At 37.1% G+C, this 18,943-nt stretch overlaps 1 protein-coding gene across 1 annotated transcript in view; it reads left to right on the top strand.

The window, feature by feature from the left end:
* Positions 1-18,943, top strand: part of LOC150108847 (heat shock 70 kDa protein 14-B-like) — a 210,673-nt gene that overhangs the window by 93,042 nt on the left and 98,688 nt on the right. Inside the window, exon 5 of the mRNA XM_090403712.1 lies at positions 7,307-7,409. Coding sequence (XP_090259838.1) covers positions 7,307-7,409 — 103 coding nt within the window. The remainder of the gene's footprint in view (positions 1-7,306; positions 7,410-18,943) is intronic.

The following is an 18,943-nucleotide window of genomic DNA, read 5'->3' as shown; positions in this document are numbered from 1 at the left end:
GTTGCTAAATAGAGAAATAATGTCAAAACTGACTTACACACTTGTATTTGAATACCCATTTTTTCAAGAAATTGTGTAGAATTCTTAATGAATGATCTGAATTATCTAATATGGACAGTTAATAAATGTGAAAGAAACTTAGTAATTCTATATGTAGGAGAGTCAATTCACAATGGGTGTTATTGGACAACCTGTATTAATTTTTGGTAGACCATATAAACAAGCAGTCCTTCCAAAATGAGTGCATAACTTATACAGAGTATTTAGCTCCCAGCTTCATCAAGGAGCTTATTTAATTGTTTAACCTGTGTTTTTGTACGATTGTAACTAATTTCTTGATAGTTGGAGGTATCCTGTAAAAGGAAGTCTATCTTCCTCTCATAGTTGGCCTTATCCATCATCACTGCAGCTTTTCCTTTATCTGCTTTTGAAATAGATATATGCTTCTTTTGTTTTAGTGAAAGCAGCACACTGTGTAATTAATCTACTACGGAATTCAGTAGCGGATAAATTACACAGAGGGAATTTGCTTCTAAGAGTGAAGCAGCAACATCAAAGCAGAGTTTGTTAGTATCTTTGCTTGAAAGACCACACAGATTACTTTCGATATTATGCAAAAAAATCAAAGCTATGAAATGGATTTAGGTACAACAGCAAAATCATGACCTTTAGCTAACACATTAGTCTCAGCATCAGACAGGTGGCATCCAGAAATGTTAATAATCCATTTATTAGTAGGAGTTTGCCAGTAATAAATTGTTCTTTATGATATTATTATTATTATTATTATTATTCGTGACACCTCCAAGGAGTCCGAAGACTCATCGCGGGAGAACACCTATTGTACAACTCACCGTCTCCACTACCAATCACCGCCATCTACTGCCTACCACCACCACCACAGCTAGTATTTTTTGTCTGTAAATTGCGTGTGTTCTGATTTGTCTGTATGCGGGATGAAAAACCCGAATTTCTGGGAGAAAACACCCTGCTACTTCCATATGAGATTGGCTAACTCACCTTCGATTGAAAAAGTCCATATAAAGAATCTTCCCGAAATATGAATATAATGATTCATATTTCTGCATGAGTCCATCTGAATGTCTTTCATAAGAGCAAGTTAATGATTGTTTTGAAACAGGTAAAACGAATATAATATAATTATATTCGTGCACTAATATAATCAATGCACTATTAGTATATTTCTTCCTCCTCTCTCTCTGAGTAATTTAACTCTTAATTTTAAAATAAGAAAACACCTGAAACTAAACTATAAATTCAACTTGCACCTCAGATTCATATCCTATGATCTCACATAAACATCTCAGTTAACTCAGTAATCATTTACCCATTAAGAAATTGAGTCTTCAAACATCTTTTAACCCAATAAAATCAAGTCAACACAGCATACCTATGCAAGCAACAGTACTTTCTTCAAATCCTGTATGGATAAAACTTCTGAAACTGTAGTCTCTTTTCTCCTATAAAACTTTTATTCCTTTTTGAATTCACCCAGGAGAAAGACTAACATAAAAATAGTTCTCTGTATTACAGCAACTTAAGTCGAACTCTTCTTGCATCTCAAAACATGGAACACTGAAGAAAAAAAAAAAACATGTCTTGTCTTCATTCAAAACACTTCAATAACTAATTTGCTTTCTATATGATGGTAATAGCAAGCTCCGTTGAATAAAAACTACTAAAAACCTTAACAGTTTTATCACTTCTGAACAAATTTGCCTTCTATACAAAAGCTTTTGAAGAAATAACTAAAGCCACATCAACAATTTAAGACAGAATCCTTAAATAAGGCAAACTTTATTGGTTTCATTTCTGTATGAACTGAAAATCGATAAAATTCCTTTCAGCTTTAACTGAAATAAATGTTATATAAATTGATGACTACTAAAAACTTCACACTTATCTCTTTTTACAAGGATATTCTCTCAATCTTCCATTTCTAACTGTTCTTCTAATTTCTCTTCAGTTTTTATATTTTGAAGATAGAGGAAACTCCACAATTCTCCTGCTGTGAAGGAGAAAAATACTTCCTAACAGCTGAACATCTGGCAATCTCCCCTAACATTCTCTTTACTTCTGCACCTACTTGGAAATGCATTAGAGCAACTTCTGCTCTGGTTCACTGTTGTGTCACCATTACTATTTTCCTGCTGTGCTTGATACAACAGTAGAGTTCTTTGCATAGTGCAAGAAAAGTTACTTAATTATAATTTCAGAATGAGAGTAGCAGTATTTATAAGAAGTCTTTGTTTCATAAGGTTTATGCACCGAGGTAAGTTTATTTAATCATTTTCACTTCTTGCTTCTTATAAGTGACAACAAAACGAAACATCTTGATACAACCAGCACAAACATTTCAATTTGACATATCATACAAAGTTATAATTAATCTCTGACAACATACTTTAATTAATTTATTTCAGATCTTAACCAAAGACAAAAATAACATGTCAAAACATGTTAATTAAACATCTGTTTTTGTGATGCACAAAAACAGATGTTTAATTAACAACTTTTATAAAAGAATGCCTTATTATAAATTTCTTAACTGTAAATTAATTCCTTTTAATATTTTTAATTTGTGAGATATTTGAATTTCAATAATACAGATATCCTACAATAGTCCATCCTAAGAATTTAAAAAAAAATTACTTTATTTTTTTTGCTAACAAAATTTACAAGTTCCGATATGATTGGAAGATGGTCTTAGAGAATAATGACTAAATATTGCTCTTCATTTATAGGAATGCTCATCATTATTTTCTATATCTTCTCCATGACTAATTTCATCTGAAGTCTAAATGAAAATTTAGACTTCAGATGAAATTTTAGAATTTTTTTATCATCTGTTCACCTGACACCATAATGCCATTATTATAATAACTTATCATTATAATATGCCTGTCAGAAGTTGTTGTAACAAGCCTATTTGGATTCTTAATATCCACAATGTTATGTCACAAGAAACATCTTTTTCAGAACTGAATATGATCCATATTCTGCCACTCCTTTCTTACCTTTCCTTTTCTTAATCATTTTTGCCTTCAAATATGACGAGATCATCTTCTTCTTCTTTTCTAAACTTACTTAATGCCAATTTATCCTTCCTATAAGTAATTCACTATTTCACTTTTGGATTTTCTTCCTTTTTTTTATCAATTTCTTGAAAGGTTCCATGGCATCATACTTGCTTGATAATGAATAGGATCTATATAATTTGCAGCATCATGCTTGCTTACATCTGTATCAGCCCCAGAAAGGTAGACAGCAACCACATTTTGTGTCCCAGGTAAATAGGACACTTCAAGTCCATGCCCTTGAACTTCCCAACTCCAATCTGACAATTCCTTGATTTTTTTATTCTTGACATTACTCAAGAATGTCAGAGGCTTATGGTCTGACTTTAGTTCAGTTTGCTGATCATATACATAAATAAGAGGATAAATAAAACTAATGCCTCTTGGATTAATACTTTTCTGAGCTGCTGAGTTTCCTACTGAGGAATGCGCCTGGTTTCAATTTATCTTCTTCAAATTTGCTTCACCTCAGCTGCTATGTAATTTTTTTATGCATCAGTTGAAATATAAAACTATATTAATTACTCCAGACATCTAGGATATCCAATTCTTCTGCTAGCAAAAGAATTGGATACATACCAGATTGACATAATAGATGTGACTGAAATAAAGAAAACAAAAACAGGCAAGATCTTTTTAAGTGACAAATACAAAATGTTATATTTAGGCAATAACATCATGGAAAAGAGGGAGTAGAAATAGTATTCAACACTAAATATGAGGATAATCTTGAATGGCAGGCAATATCAGGTAGAGTGATGTGGGTAAATATCAGAAAAGGGAACTGGACAATAAGACTTATGATCCAACAGAAGCTTCTACCAGGGAGGGGGCATTAAAGAAGGCTGCTGGCTCAACAAAAAGGAAAAGTTGGTCTTTGTTGGAGATCTAAACAAGAGTAAAAATGATTACCAGTCATATAGAAATGTTTTGGGAAATTTTGGAGAAAAGCACAAAGCTAATAATAATGGTAAATGCCTGCTGGATTTCTGTTCAGGACATGGATTAGTTATTACAAACACCATTTCAGGACACAAGAATATACAGAGGATTTGAAATAGGAAGTGATCACTATTTAGTTTTGAGCAGGATAAAATTGAATTTCATATCGAAAAGAAGGGAGTGTAAGGAAGTTTTAAAATGAATCAGGGTTATGCAGCTTTCAAAGGTGAACTGTAGACTCAAATACACAAACATCATTGAAGAAAAAAATGAAAGAATTTTTCATAGTTCCATACCTTTATAATGGCTTCTTGGAGCTCCCAAAGTGTTTTTGACTTCTTCTGTATTTCAGTCTCCATTTGGTACAATAAATTTTCAATGGGATTGAGATCTGAGCTATTTCCTGACCATGGTCACTGAATCGAGTGTTCATTGTGCCACTTATTAACATTGTAATAAGTTATGTTTGTAACAAAAACTAATTATTTTTATATTACTTTTTTAAATATTAAACTCAATTCGTATTAGGATGTTCAATTCATTTTAGGATTATAAAGCATTAGTTACATTTTTTGCCCTATGACAAGGGGCAGAGTTATCTGGAAAGATGCAGTTCGTTACGGTAAAGTGGTCTCTGATAGTAGACAGCAATTGTTATTATGTGACACCTCCAAAGACTCATTGAGGGAGGACTCCTACTCTACAGCTCTCAGTCTCCACCACTCGATCCACCAACTACAACAAACCGCAACTACACCAATGCCATCTACTGCCAACCACCACCACTAGTATTTTCACAAACAATCACAAACATCCATGCCTATGGTGGGATTCGAACCTGCAGCCTTTTGGCTGGAGAGTGAATACACTAACCATTCTGCCAACCAGGCCAGCGATTCTTCTAAAATTTTCTGATACACTTGTGTATTCACTGAACCTTTTGTGAAATGAAAGCAACCAACACTATGACACGACATGTAGCCCCAGATCATCTGACTGGCTGAGAATTTGACTGTTGAATTTTTACCCTGATCATCTTCAATAAGAGCAATAGAAAAGAGCAATAAAAATTGTTCTTTTCTACTGATCAAGAGTACATTGGACATTCTCTATTGTATTATTGCCAAGATCAAGTTCTAAAGTAGATCTACTTCAAAAATCTCTGTGTGTCATCCAGAGAACTGAAATGAGATTGGGAAGAACAAATGGGAGTTGTGGCAGAAGATGACTCATTTGACAGAGTGATAGCCAGGAACCCTAAAAAGAAGCCTTGTTAACCAAAAAAATGAGATTGGCTCAGTTAAAAAGGCTTCTTTTTAGGGTTCCTGGCTATCACTCTGTCAAATGAGTCGTCTTCTGCCACAACTCCTATTTGTTCTTCCCAGTCTCATTTCAGCTCTCTGGACGACACACAGAGATTTTTGAAGTAGATCTACTTTAGAACTTGATCTTGGCATGATGTAGGCAGTGGCTTTCTTCCCATCCCCTTCGTCCTTTCAGCAGATCCAGTTTACTTCACTTTTGACAGCAGCTGTACCATAGTAGATTGACTACAGGACACCCTTTTAGTTATTTCATGAGAGGAACAGCCTTCTCTATTCAAAGCTTGAATCACAAGTTCTCTGTAAAATGTTAGCTGCACTTAATCAGCCATAGTGATCTCAGCAAGAAAATGTGAAAACTAAGGGCTTCCCTTGCTGTCTGTATATAGTTTAAAAATTTTTAATGCAATAGCAGCAACTATTACATTATACAGAAACCCATGGGAATGATAAATGATGCAATACAACAAAATATCTAATGATATACCAATGAAAATGACCATTTATCTGTTAAAAACTATATACTGTATATGTGATGTAGTTGCAGTTTCTATGAACGTGAGTATAATTTTAGACTTGCCTTCTACTTTTTTTTTTGGGGTCTATGCATATTATCTCATACTGTTCCCAAAAATGTCTTAGTGACTGAGAAGAAATGTCAAGCCATTAAACTTTTAATTCTTTCTTTGAACTATTTTCACTGTATTAAATCTTTACATGAATATTCCTTATTCATTAACCACGCTACCTGCCAAGATGTCTATAGATGTCAAGATTATCATGGATGCGAAGTGCATATTAAAATTGTAATACCAATGATATTACATTGAAATATATGATGGATACAAAGCATATGAGGATGCATATTTGATCCATAATGGCCGGTAAGCTGGTTAAACCTTATATAGAATATTCATTTGAGAAATCTGTGCAATTCTCATATTCAGTTATTTCTTATTTTATAGATAGGTATTACGAGTGCCCTACATCATTCTGAATTATGCAATATAGCCACTGTAAAAATCTTTCACACTTGCTTGAGCTGCCTTTCCATATTTTATGCATTTAATAGCTTTTCTACCTCAGCTTGATACACACTTATGATTCCATTCCTCTTGAATATTTTCTGCTACCATTTTCTCACTTCTTGTTTAATTTAATGCTCTTTCAATCAAAGTAATTGCTTCAGACTCTATTAGAATGTCTTTCATTTTTATGCACCTTTGTCATCACCGATTCCTTTTACATTACTCTTTCCTCCATTTCTAATATTTTTCAATAGCTTCCAGAACATGCCGCCTTCCTGATCTTTATCTTTTATATTCTTACTAGTCTTCCCATGATTTTTGTTTGGCTACTTTTATTGCCTGTATTCTCTCAGAACATATGGTGACCTACGTGTTAAGAACTTTCACTGTGCATTATTTTTTTCCAGAACTGTCTCTTTAAATTCCTGAGTCTACCATGGAATTCTGATTTTCCTATTCTTGTTGACAGCTTGACCACATATCTCTCTGGCTGCATATATGTGTTATATATATTGCTTTTAATCTATGGTTCAGTAATCTGTTTGCTTTGAGTCTACAGTTCATCTTTGCAAGTTGCTTGACTTGGAGCCTTTTTAAAACTTTTGTATATATTTTTCTTTTCAATGCAAAATTTGTTTTTTTCCCTGCTCAAAATTAAATGGGGATCACTTCCTGTTTCATTGTGAACCATATCAAGATATCACTATTGTCCATAAGCTTTTCTTAATTCTAGGTTCTTCTCTCTATTTGATGAGAAAAATAAAATATTTTTGAAATTTCAAAAAAAAAAAAAAAATATATATATATATATATATTCGATCTTGCTCTTTCATGTGTCTAGTTAAATTAAGGAAATTTTTAAGCCTGCCGGATTCACGGTGTACTGGTTTATAAATAGTCAAAAATTGTCTTTTAGAGCAAGATTTGAATCTCTTATCAGTGGTACTCTACAGCTTTGTCTAGAGCCTGTCCATGAAGCTTTAGAAAATGCTGAAATTTCTGGGAAGGACATAAAAAAGGTATGAATAAATATATAAGGAAACTGTTCAGAGTTAGTTATTGTTAGTTCTAAAACTGTCAAAAAAAAAAAAAAAAGATATTTTGAAGAAACTACCTTAATAAATTATATTTTTTTATTATATTAAACCCATAAATTGCAAAAATTGTTTAGCATGATGCCTCTTCTACAAAGTTGGTAAAAAAATTAAGTGCTGTTCGGAACAAAATGATATATCAAAATTTGGAAATTATCATAATTTTTCAGGTGTTGGAAGCAATATTCTTCCATATTATCACCTCTGTGCTGTCTAAAGTAATGAGTAGATCTTCAATCTTCACCTTCAACACCCAGAGAACCGTCAAATAATCAGTGAATACTAATACACAGCAAATCTCCTTACCTACATCATTTCCACCTCACTGTTTACATCACCAGTGAAAAGGTTTAGAGAAACCTGTGCTGCACTTGACATATCAATGGTCTGCCTTTTTCCCTGTGTGGTTGGATTGCCAGTTTTCTCTTAGGTAGAAAGTGTTCTTTTCCTTTAGTTTTTCCTACTGATACAGCTTTTTCTGATGGTTCTTTTATTTCACTAACCCTCATCCTTATATATATAATTGACCTGCTCTCACTGACCTCAATCCCTGTTCAGGGTTTTGTTGATTCTACCACTCTCCATTCATCATACTCATGCAACAAACCTTGTAACTCATCTCAAACTTCACAGTCATCAACAAATAAATATCCTAAAGATAGATCTCTACACCATCCTTCAGTGGAGTTATGACAGCCTAGTTGCCTTCAGTTCTTCTAAAGCACAGTCCCCTCTCTCCTCCAAAAAAAAGACCTTTGTCTTGCCATTGTTTTTGATGGTGCTCAACTTCACTGTCAGAAGAAGATCTCTCCTCGGACTGACTCCTGAACTTGACTCCCTTTATCACTCATGACATTACTTATCATTTGTGCGGTTGCTTGCTTTGTACACGTCCTAAATCTGCTCTGCCTTTGAATGCTTCACTGACATTTGGAGGTGGTGCACCTAAAATCTCTGTAATTTCATGATGCTGTTCAGAAAGCAGTTTAATTGACTGACACTCTCTCTCTCACAGATTCTTTGGCATCTCTATCATTGGTGGTAGGTTTCTACATTGTGTCTCTTCTACAGATATTTTCTGTGGGTGCTGTTTGGCAGAACTAGCATCTATTATGCCTCCCATTCCTGGTTAGCATACTATAGCTTGAGCATCAGCAAAGCAGGGGTCTTCAATGCATGGCCTGTGGCCCACGGAGCTCTTTGCCATGGCCCGCTGGCCATTTTGAAAAAATAACTACTTAACATTAAAACGCGATTAAATAAAAAATTAATTTCAGTGAAGCCCGCTGGCCACTAAGCTATACTGCGGTATTTAGAATTGTAAGATGCTTTCCAGATTCACAAGGAATGCTGTGCATTTGATACTTTACATAAAATCCTATAAAAATAAATATTAAATAGATGCTTCTTTAGCCATCTACCAGCGCCAAGCGGTACTTAAGTACTAGTACTAACATCGCAGGTAGATGTTAGAACATGTTAGAGTCAGATGGGTGAAGCAGTAGTTCATTCGAGTGCGCTGTCTAGTGCCTTCTAGATACATCTCGAAGGTTCTCAATACTTCATTATTTTCATATAAATACAAGAGGATCTTATCCACAGCCAGTCAGTCGTGAACAGCGTGATATTCATGTATAAGCACACGCAGGTTTGTCATGTCAGCCATAGCCTATTACTAGTACTTATGGTTTATATTGCCAGACTTTTTTCATTAGTGTGAGACATATTCAGTGGATAATAACCGTTACACAGCCATTTTGGATCATTTTTTTGGGTTCATCTTCCATCACTATGGCGTCTACTTGTAAAAACCATAAACAAGTGATTCTTGTCGGGTTTTTAATGAAAAGTGGACCATTTTGTACTTTTTTGTGACCGACAGTAAGCCAGTTTGTTTAATTTGTCATGAGTCAGTGTCAGTATCAAAAGAATACAATATAAAATGACACTATGAGACAAAGAATGCATCCAATTTCAATCACCTTCAATGGCGGTTTCGTGTGGACAAAGTGAACCATCTCCAAATTGATTTAAAATGCCAGCAGGGTATGTTTAAAAGGCAAAGGGAAGAGAGCGAAACGTGCATCAAAGTAAGTTATGTAATAGCTGAAAAAATTGCTAAAAAATCAAAAGCCTTTTTGGACAGTGAGTTTGTGAAGGAATATCTCATCGCTGCTGGGGATATTCTGTGCCCAAATAATAAGGAAGTGTTTAAAAAAATGAGTTTGTCTGGGGTAACTGTAGCACGACGATTTGAAGACCTTGCCAAAGACATTGAAGGAACTTTAAAAAAACAGTCATCCGAATTTACGTCATATTCACTTGCTTTAGATGAGAGCACAGATGTGAAGGATACAGCACAACTGGCTATCTTTGTCCGTGGCATTGATCAACAGTTCAATGTGACAGAAGAACTGCTAGCGTTCATACCTATGAAGGGAACGACGAAAGGCACTGATATTCCTGAAGCCACCAAAAAAACGCTCTAGCATTTCAACCTCACCTTAACCAACCTCGAGGGTGTGGTAACTGATGGTGCCCCTGCTATGGTGGGAAAGAACGAAGGGTTTGTTGTGCTGCTATGGGAAGAACCGGAACTAGAAGAAAAAGATTTCGTCCATTACCACTGTTTAATCCACCAGGATCTGTGCGGTTAGCCTAGTGGCTTTGCGCTTCGTAACCATATGCCTGGGGAAATAATGTCCTGGGTTCGATTTTTGTCGCCGACGTCAGGAGCTTAAGGATCTTCCTCGGCCATAGCCAAGTTAGCCGGTCTTGGGCGTGGACAGCAGGGTTTTTACCCCAGTTTATCTGGGGTTTTTCATCCCGCAAGCAGGCAAACCGGCCCCGTGAACACACACAGATCTACAGCCATAAATACTTAATGCCCCATGAGGAAGCTCAATTCGTCCCAATAGGGACGGGGGAGAAAAGGGAGGAAATCCCATATAAATAAATAAATAAATCTACCAGGAGAATTTGTGCCCAAAAACTATTGGATTTGAGAATGTCATGAAAGTTATTGTGACTGTCGTCAACATTATTAGGGCAAGAGGATTGAATCATCATCAATTCCAAGAGTTTTTGACCCAGAAGTGCGAAGCGGATCATGGCTATGTGGTTTATTATAGTGATGTGCGTTGGGTGAGCAGAGGGAAGGTTCTTAAAAGAGTCTTTGATTTAAGGAGCGAAATACAGCAGTTCATGCAAACCATTTAGGTCATATGAATGATCTAAATACGCAGCTACAATCCAAAGATCAACTAGTGCACACTCTGTTTGATCACATCAAAGCTTTTGTGGCTAAACTCAAACTTTGGAAGGCACAACTCGCAAAAAAGACTTAACTCATTTTCAGCTTCTAGCTGAGTCCAACTGTTCGTCTCTTGATGAATACCCTACAAACTTAGCCATGTTGCAAAGTGAGTTCAAAGAGAGATTTAGTGATTTTCGTAACCAACAGTCTTCTTTAGATTTATTTTCAATGCCATTCAGTGTCAGTGCTGCCGAAATGCTAAACTCAGTACAAATGGAGCTGCTTGAACTCCAAAGCAATTCTTCTTTGAGAGGAAAATTATTCAATGTGCCCTTGCTTACATTTTATAAAGACTACATTTCTGAGGACATATTCCCTAATCTCCACCGGCATGCTTTGAAGATGGCGCTTTGTTAGGAAGCACGTACTTATGTGAGCAGTTCTTCTCCAGAATGAAGCATGTGAAGTCCAAGACAAGAACTCAGATTATGGACCAACATCTCGAGAATACTCTGCACATAGCGACTTCCAACATCAACAAGCTGGTCAAGGAAAAGCATTGCCAAGTTGCCCATTGTCATTGTAAAAAATGAATGTTTTCTTCATTAAATTATTTTTTTTCAAGTATTCATTGTATTTTCTTATCATGAACCCGACTCCTGCCTATGCTCTTAAAGCTGAGTTTGTTTATTTTTATAGGATTTTATGTAAAGTATCAAATGTACAGCGTTCCTTGTGAATCTGGAAAGCATCTTACAATTCTAAATACTGCAGTATAGCTTAGTGGCCCGCGGGCTTCATTGAAATTTTTAATGCGGCCCGCATTGTCTGAAAGGTTGAAGACCCCTGAGCTATAGTATACTGCCTATGACTCCCAGTCATCTTTCAGTCCATCTGCCTCAGTTCTGTCGAACAGCCTTCCCAGTGAGATTTTCCCCAGGGACTGTTTCCACTGGGATTTTCTCCAGCTCTTCAAGAGGTGTGTTTGGATTACTTTGCTGTTGATCACAGACTCACAGCATTTTTTTTTTTTTTAAATGCTATAGGTCTTGTAGCGTTTTGTGTGTGTTGTGTTATTTGTCAGGTCTTTGAAGTCTGATTTTATCAGGTTTATTAAATTTTGATCTTCTAAAGCTCCTAATTACATCAATCTACCTATATCTTGATGTTCATGCTCTTGCCAGTTGTGTTTGAAATACTAATGCCAGTCTTTCATCTTCTATTTAGTTGAAATGGTGGTGCCCTGAACTTCCTTTCATTTTTGAACTCACTGTGGAGTTCTGAATTTTCTTTCCTTGCAAACAACCTCACCGTATATCTCTCTGACTGAATCAATCAGTGTCTTCTTCTGTGTTTGGCTGTATCTCTAAGATTTGGATCTTGTTTTCAACCTCTTTCATTTTTTCTGGAATAATATTTGCATATTTGAGTCTACATGTCACTTCTGAATGATGCTGCTGAAGTTTGATTTGTTTTAAAACTTTCGTACACACTCTTTTTTTTCAATATGAAGTTCAATTTTATCCTCCTCAAAACTAAATATTGATCACTTCCTATTTCAAATTCTGTGTATACTCTTGTATCCTGAACCAGTGGGAAAACATAGCTATCAACCGTAACGTAGTGAATGAGGCTTTTCTTATTTCTTTAATCTGTCTCCATGTGAATTTATGCACATTTTTATCTTGGAACTTGGTGTTAGTAGTAGCTAGTCCATGTCCCAAGCAGAAATCCAGCAGGTACTTAACCATTATTATTATTAAGATAGACCTCCTGGGAGTCAGGGAAGCCACATATTACATGCACCGGCTATCATACTTATTCTTGAATTCATTCACACTGCTTGCACTCACAGCATCTACTGGCAGTCTATTCCAATCTCACACCACCCTATGAGAGAAAAATGTAGCCCTCACCCACTGCATGTTCTTTTGTATACTCTTGTCTGCAGAGTGCATGACAGTTGGACAACTTTCAGATCTCTGTTCTTCTCTAGTGCTTATACATGTAGACATCTTTGCACACGTTTGATGGGTCCGAACCTGACAAACACAAAATTTAAATTATTATTAGCTTTATTTTTTTTTCCAAAATTTCCTAGAACATTTCTGTATGTCTGGTATTCAGTTCCTATTTCCTTTTATATCTCCAACAAGAACCAGCTTTTCCTTTTTTGTTGTGTCAGCTGCCTTTTCTAATGCCTTGAAAAATTCTTCTAGTAGAAGTAGAACCTTCCAATGAACCATAGACACAAATAAGTCTCATTGTCCAGTTCCTCATTCTGATATTTACCCACATTCAAGAAGATTATCCTCATATTTAGTTATCATCATCATCCTTTCAGGGATTGAAGCCTAGTGGCCTGTTCTGGTCTATTTCCATTTTTTACTTGGTTGTCCCTGACTTCTATATCCTTCTGTGACTTCTCTATCAGAGTATTTTTTGGGGTAGTCTTGAACTTACCATTCTTTCAATATGTTCAATCCACTTCTTTCGGTATTCATATACTTTGCCCAATACTGAGTCTATTTTTAGTTCTTTATGTAATTCTGTGCTTCTGCTTTTATCCCAGAGAGTACAGCCTGCTGTCCTGAAGGAATTTCATTCCTACAGTTTTTATTCTTTTGTTTTTTGCATTTTTTATGCTCCATAATTCACTTAAATGCAGTAAAGAAAGTCTTGCCAAAACTTGATAAATTCTTTCTGTTGAACTTGGGTAGGTTTGGAAATATTATTGATCAATCCTGTTATCTTTAGTAAATTTTGATGTCAATGTCAGCTTCTTTTGTATACGATACAGCACTATTTGAAGTAGTTAATTTGTTCTAAGATTTTTGTTTCGGTTGATATTTGCATTCCAAATATTTTTGCACATATGTTTAAGGCATATACTGATTTTTGGAGTTCACTTCTTGCTATGATTATTTAGTCATCTATGAAGAAAAGAGTATTGAGCATAGTTCCACAATCCAGTTTAAATGCCAGGTTTATATTTTCTTTCCATTTCTTTACTAATTCATCAAAAAAAAAAAAAAAAATCAACTAACGCCTTTTTTTATTCCCGTATATGGGAGTAGGCGAGACCATTTAGCCCTATTTAACTTTTGGAGACTGAGTGGGCAGTTCAATCTCCACTGGTACCAATCAGAGATAGATGGCCCAAGGCTATCACTAATTAAGCGGTACACAGTGAAGAGAGACGGCTCAAATGTGCCGCCATCTCGTGGTCCCTAACCCTAACATAATATATTATATTTAATGTCTGAAATAATGTGGGTCCTACGGTCGATTTTCTTGAGTTTACGGGACGAAAAACCCGAGTTTCCGGGAGGAAAAACCCGCTTGCCCGTGCCAGAGATCGACTAACTTTGGAACCGGTCGAAAAAAGGCTCAGAAAAATTTCCTCTAGTCGCCGACTAGACTCGAAACCAAGTCTTCCTTCGTGCGGCCAAGCGCCGTGGTGTGCAAACACCACATCCACTGAGCTACACAGGCCCTTTACTAATTCATCTATATAGATATTAAATAACAGTGGTGACATTGCACATCCTTGACGGAATCCCCTCCCCCTTTATTGATTTCCATTCTGTAACTTTTTCATTGATTCTTACAGCTATTTGAATGTTCTGATACATGTTAGTTATTGCAGCAAGCAGCTGATTTGGAATGTTTAAATTGTTGAGTATGGTCTACAATTTGTTCGTAAAGGCATTCTATGTTGTATTTGTAATGTTTTTCCAAAATTAAGTTTATTGAGAAGGATAACCATCATTTTGTATTTGTCAAAATTGATGGTTAGAATCCTGAGAAAGATTAGAGGTGTGAACAGATGGCATCAATGGCAATATCATATTAAAAAAAAACGGGGATATTAGGAAAGAACTTGACATTGTCAGCATCCAGGAATGCATTAGCAGAGCTAATCTCAGGTAGTATGGTCACTTAAATAGAATGGGAGAGGAAAGATTAGCAAAACAAGTGTTCTCTGCCAGGTTGGCAGCAAAACGACTCAGAGGAAGACCAAGATATAGGTGGAAGTATATGAAGTATTTTAATTAAAGATAACTTTAATGAATCACTTCTATATTTCGGCAATGTCACATTGCCATCTTCAGGAACATAAAGATATGGTATGTGCACTAAGGAACTAACAAAGCAAATGAGGAAGAAAGTAAGAAACTACTTTTGTTCCTAAAGTCCTAATGGTGCCCTCTTGCGGGCTAATTTGGTAGTCTTGGCAGTTGGGCTGAAGTTCTCATAATGAAAGTCTCCCAAATTTGTGGCAGTTTCATGCACCCAAATTTGTTGAGGTTAGGAACGTTTTTTAGAGCTGCTGAAGATTCTTTGAATAATCTTTCGTATTTAAACTTGCTGCGATGGATTATTTTTGTTTTCTTCCAACGAATTTTATGATGGGTATCTAAGGCATGGTCTGCCAACCCAGAGCGGCTGTACTGGTGAAAACGGATGTAGTCTTGGTGTTCTGAAATCCTGATATTTGTTGTTCTGCCTGTTTGGCCAAAGTAGGACAATTTGCAGCTGCAAGGGACCTGGTATACACCAGGTAGGTCTAGGGGAAGTGGTTGGTCTTTGGTAGAGCGGATAAGGGATGCCAACTTTTTATATGGTCTTTAACAGGAAGTAAGGTCATATTTTTTGAGGATATTAGTTATTTTTTCAGAGGTGCCCTGGATGTAGGGGATAGTGATAGACTTGGTGTAGTCTTTATTGTGGAGGGGGGGGGGTGTGGTTTATAGGTTTTAGTATTTTTTGGATTTTTTTGGGGTTATAGCCATTGGCTAAGAAAGTGTTGAGGATGTGGTTTAGTTCCAATGTCAGGGCCTTGTCATCTGAGCAGATTAATTTTGCCCTGTTATATAGTGTTTTTATCACCCCATATTGTTGTGAGGGGGGGGGGTGGGATTGCTGGTGAATGTATCTGCCAGTGTGGGTGGGTTTTCTGTAAACAGAGAAAACCAAAGATCAATCAATCTGGCGGGTGATTAAAGTGTCTAGGAAGGGGAGGGTGTTGTTTTCCTCTTTTTTTAAGGTGAACTGGATTCTGGGATGTTGGTTGTTTAAGTGTGTTAGGAAGGAGTGGAGTGTGTCTGAGCCATGTGGCCAAATAGCAAACACATCATCCACATAACGAAGCCAAATAGTGGGTTTTTGTGGGGCGGAGTTTAAGGCTTTCTCTTCAAATGTCTCCATAAAGAAATTGGTCAAGGGTGGGGAAAGTGGTGAACCCATGGCTGTCCCCTCTATCTGTTTGTAGAACTTTCCTTGCCAAACGAAATAGCCTGAGTTCATTGTGAACTGAAATAGGGCTGAGATATCGGGAGGAAACTTGGCTTGGATGAGCTCAAGGGTTTCTTTGAGTGGGACATTAGTGAATAGGGAGGAGACGTCAAAACTGACCATTATGTCAGTGTGTTGGAGTGTGAGGTTTTCTATACTGGCTTTAAAGTGGGCCGAGTTTTTTATGTGTGATGGTGTGTTGCCAGTGTAGTGTGTGAGCGTTTTGGCTAAATGTTTGGCTAATTTATATGTGGGGGAATCAATGCCATCCACTATGGGACGCAATGGCACACTTTGTTTATGTATTTTTGGGAGTCCATATAATCGGGGGGGTCTAGAGTTATAAGGTTTAAGTTTGTTGGTGACTTCCACAGGCCAAGAAGTGACCTTCTTAAGGAGTCTGTGGATAGTTCTAATCTGAGAGTTGGTCGGATTATATTCAATGGGGAGGTAACTAGTACGGTCTCGTATTAAAGAATTTAGCTTACCTTAGTAGTCTTTTTGATTGAGTACCACAGTGGCGCTTCCCTTATCAGCTTTGGTGATTACTATTTTTTTGTTGTTTTTTAATTCTTGTAGGGCTGTATATTCGTTTTTGGAAAAGTTGGATTTCAGAGGTTTGGCTTTAGTGAGAACACCGACTACATCCAGTCTCACGTTGTTGGTGATGTGGTTAGGCAGGTTGCGAATTCCACGCTGTATTTGGATCATGATTTCTTCAGCAGGTATCCTTTTTGGAGCTAGGGCGAAATTGTGACCACGTGAAAGTGCGGTGAGTGCTTCAGGCTTTAAAACTGCCGACGAGAGGTTGACTACTGTGTTAAGTGGTGGCTGGGGTACAGAAGTAGAAGTCTTTGTCAGGTTTTCGTATTTTTTCACGTGCCGACTATGCATCCCTTATCCACTCTACCAAAGACCAACCACTTCCCCTAGATCTACCTGGTGTATACCAGGTCCCTTGCAGCTGCAAATTGTCCTACTTTGGCCAAACAGGCAGAACAACAAATATCAGGATTTCAGAACACCAAGACTACATCCGTTTTCACCAGTACAGCTGCTCTGGGTTGGCAGACCATGCCTTAGATACCCATCATAAAATTCGTTGGAAGAAAACAAAAATAATCCATCGCAGCAAGTTTAAATACGAAAGATTATTCAAAGAATCTTCAGCAGCTCTAAAAAACGTTCCTAACCTCAACAAATTTGGGTGCATGAAACCGCCCCAAATTTGGGAGACTTTCATTATGAGAACTTCAGCCCAACTGCCAAGACTACCAAATTAGCCCGCAAGAGGGCACTATTAGGACTTTAGGAACAAAAGTAGTTTCTTACTTTCTTCCTCATTTGCTTTGTTAGTTCCTTAGTGCACATACCATATCTTTATGTTCCTGAAGATGGCAATGTGACATTGCCGAAATATGGAAGTGATTCATTAAAGTTATCTTTAATTAAAATACTTCATATGCGTTGTTAATTCCGTAAATTAATTACCAGTTATGTCTAACCAACGTATAAGTCTTACTACTAGAATCATGATCATCCACGGAGATGCAATCGCACGAAAGGCCCGTCAATACGGCAAATTGAGGTTGAAGATATCGAGGCAAATAAATCGTCTGACGTTCCTAAAACGCTGCCGGGATAACAAAGTGATCCCCAACTGTGTTAAATTGAAGCACCGTTTCACTTCCGAGAAAGCTCTACGCATTTATAACCGCACTAGCTTCGCCCTCTTAAGAGAACAAATTACCGCGACGCGCGTTCTCCTGGCCAACGAAAACAAAATCTTACGGGCGCTAGAGGAAGAGCTTTCTAACACACTCGGCCTTGATCTTTGGTCTATACTTCATGACATCTCATGCACATCGGCAAGAAAGGAATTCGAAAAAATACGTAGTCGGCACGTGAAAAAATACGAAAACCTGACAAAGACTTCTACTTCTGTACCCCAGCCACCACTTAACACAGTAGTCAACCTCTCGTCGGCAGTTTTAAAGCCTGAAGCACTCACCACACTTTCACGTGGTCACAATTTCGCCCTAGCTCCAAAAAGGATACCTGCTGAAGAAATCATGATCCAAATACAGCGTGGAATTCGCAACCTGCCTAACCACATCGCCAACAACGTGAGACTGGATGTAGTCGGTGTTCTCACTAAAGCCAAACCTCCGAAATCCAACTTATCCAAAAACGAATATACAGCCCTACAAGAATTAAAAAACAACAAAAAAATAGTAATCACCAAAGCTGATAAGGGAAGCGCCACTGTGGTACTCAATCAAAAAGACTACAAAGGTAAGCTAAATTCTTTAATACGAGACCGTACTACTTACCTCCCCATTGAATATAATCCGACCAACTCTCAGATTAGAACTATCCACAGACTCCTTATGAAGGTCACTTCTTGGCCTGTGGAAGTCACCAACAAACTTAAACCTTATAACTCTAGACCCCCCCGATTATATGGACTCCCAAAAATACATAAACAAAATGTGCCATTGCGTCCCATAGTGGATGGCATTGATTCCCCCACATATAAATTAGCCAAACATTTAGCCAAAACGCTCACACACTACACTGGCAACACACCATCACACATAAAAAACTCAGCCCACTTTAAAGCCAGTATAGAAAACCTCACACTCCAACACACTGACATAATGGTCAGTTTTGACGTCTCCTCCCTATTCACTAATGTCCCACTCAAAGAAACCCTTGAGCTCATCCAAGCCAAGTTTCCTCCCGATATCTCAGCCCTATTTCAGTTCACAATGAACTCAGGCTATTTCGTTTGGCAAGGAAAGTTCTACAAACAGATAGAGGGGACAGCCATGGGTTCACCACTTTCCCCACCCTTGGCCGATTTCTTTATGGAGACATTTGAAGAGAAAGCCTTAAACTCCGC

This window comes from Typopeltis vanoorti, chromosome 2 (genome assembly GCF_054136105.1).
Source record: "Typopeltis vanoorti isolate ZY-2024b chromosome 2, IOZ_Tvanoo_1.0, whole genome shotgun sequence".
Classification (NCBI taxonomy): Eukaryota; Metazoa; Arthropoda; class Arachnida; order Uropygi; family Thelyphonidae; genus Typopeltis; species Typopeltis vanoorti.
Note: the sequence above shows the minus strand (reverse complement) of the source record. Positions and strands in the feature narration are given on the sequence as shown.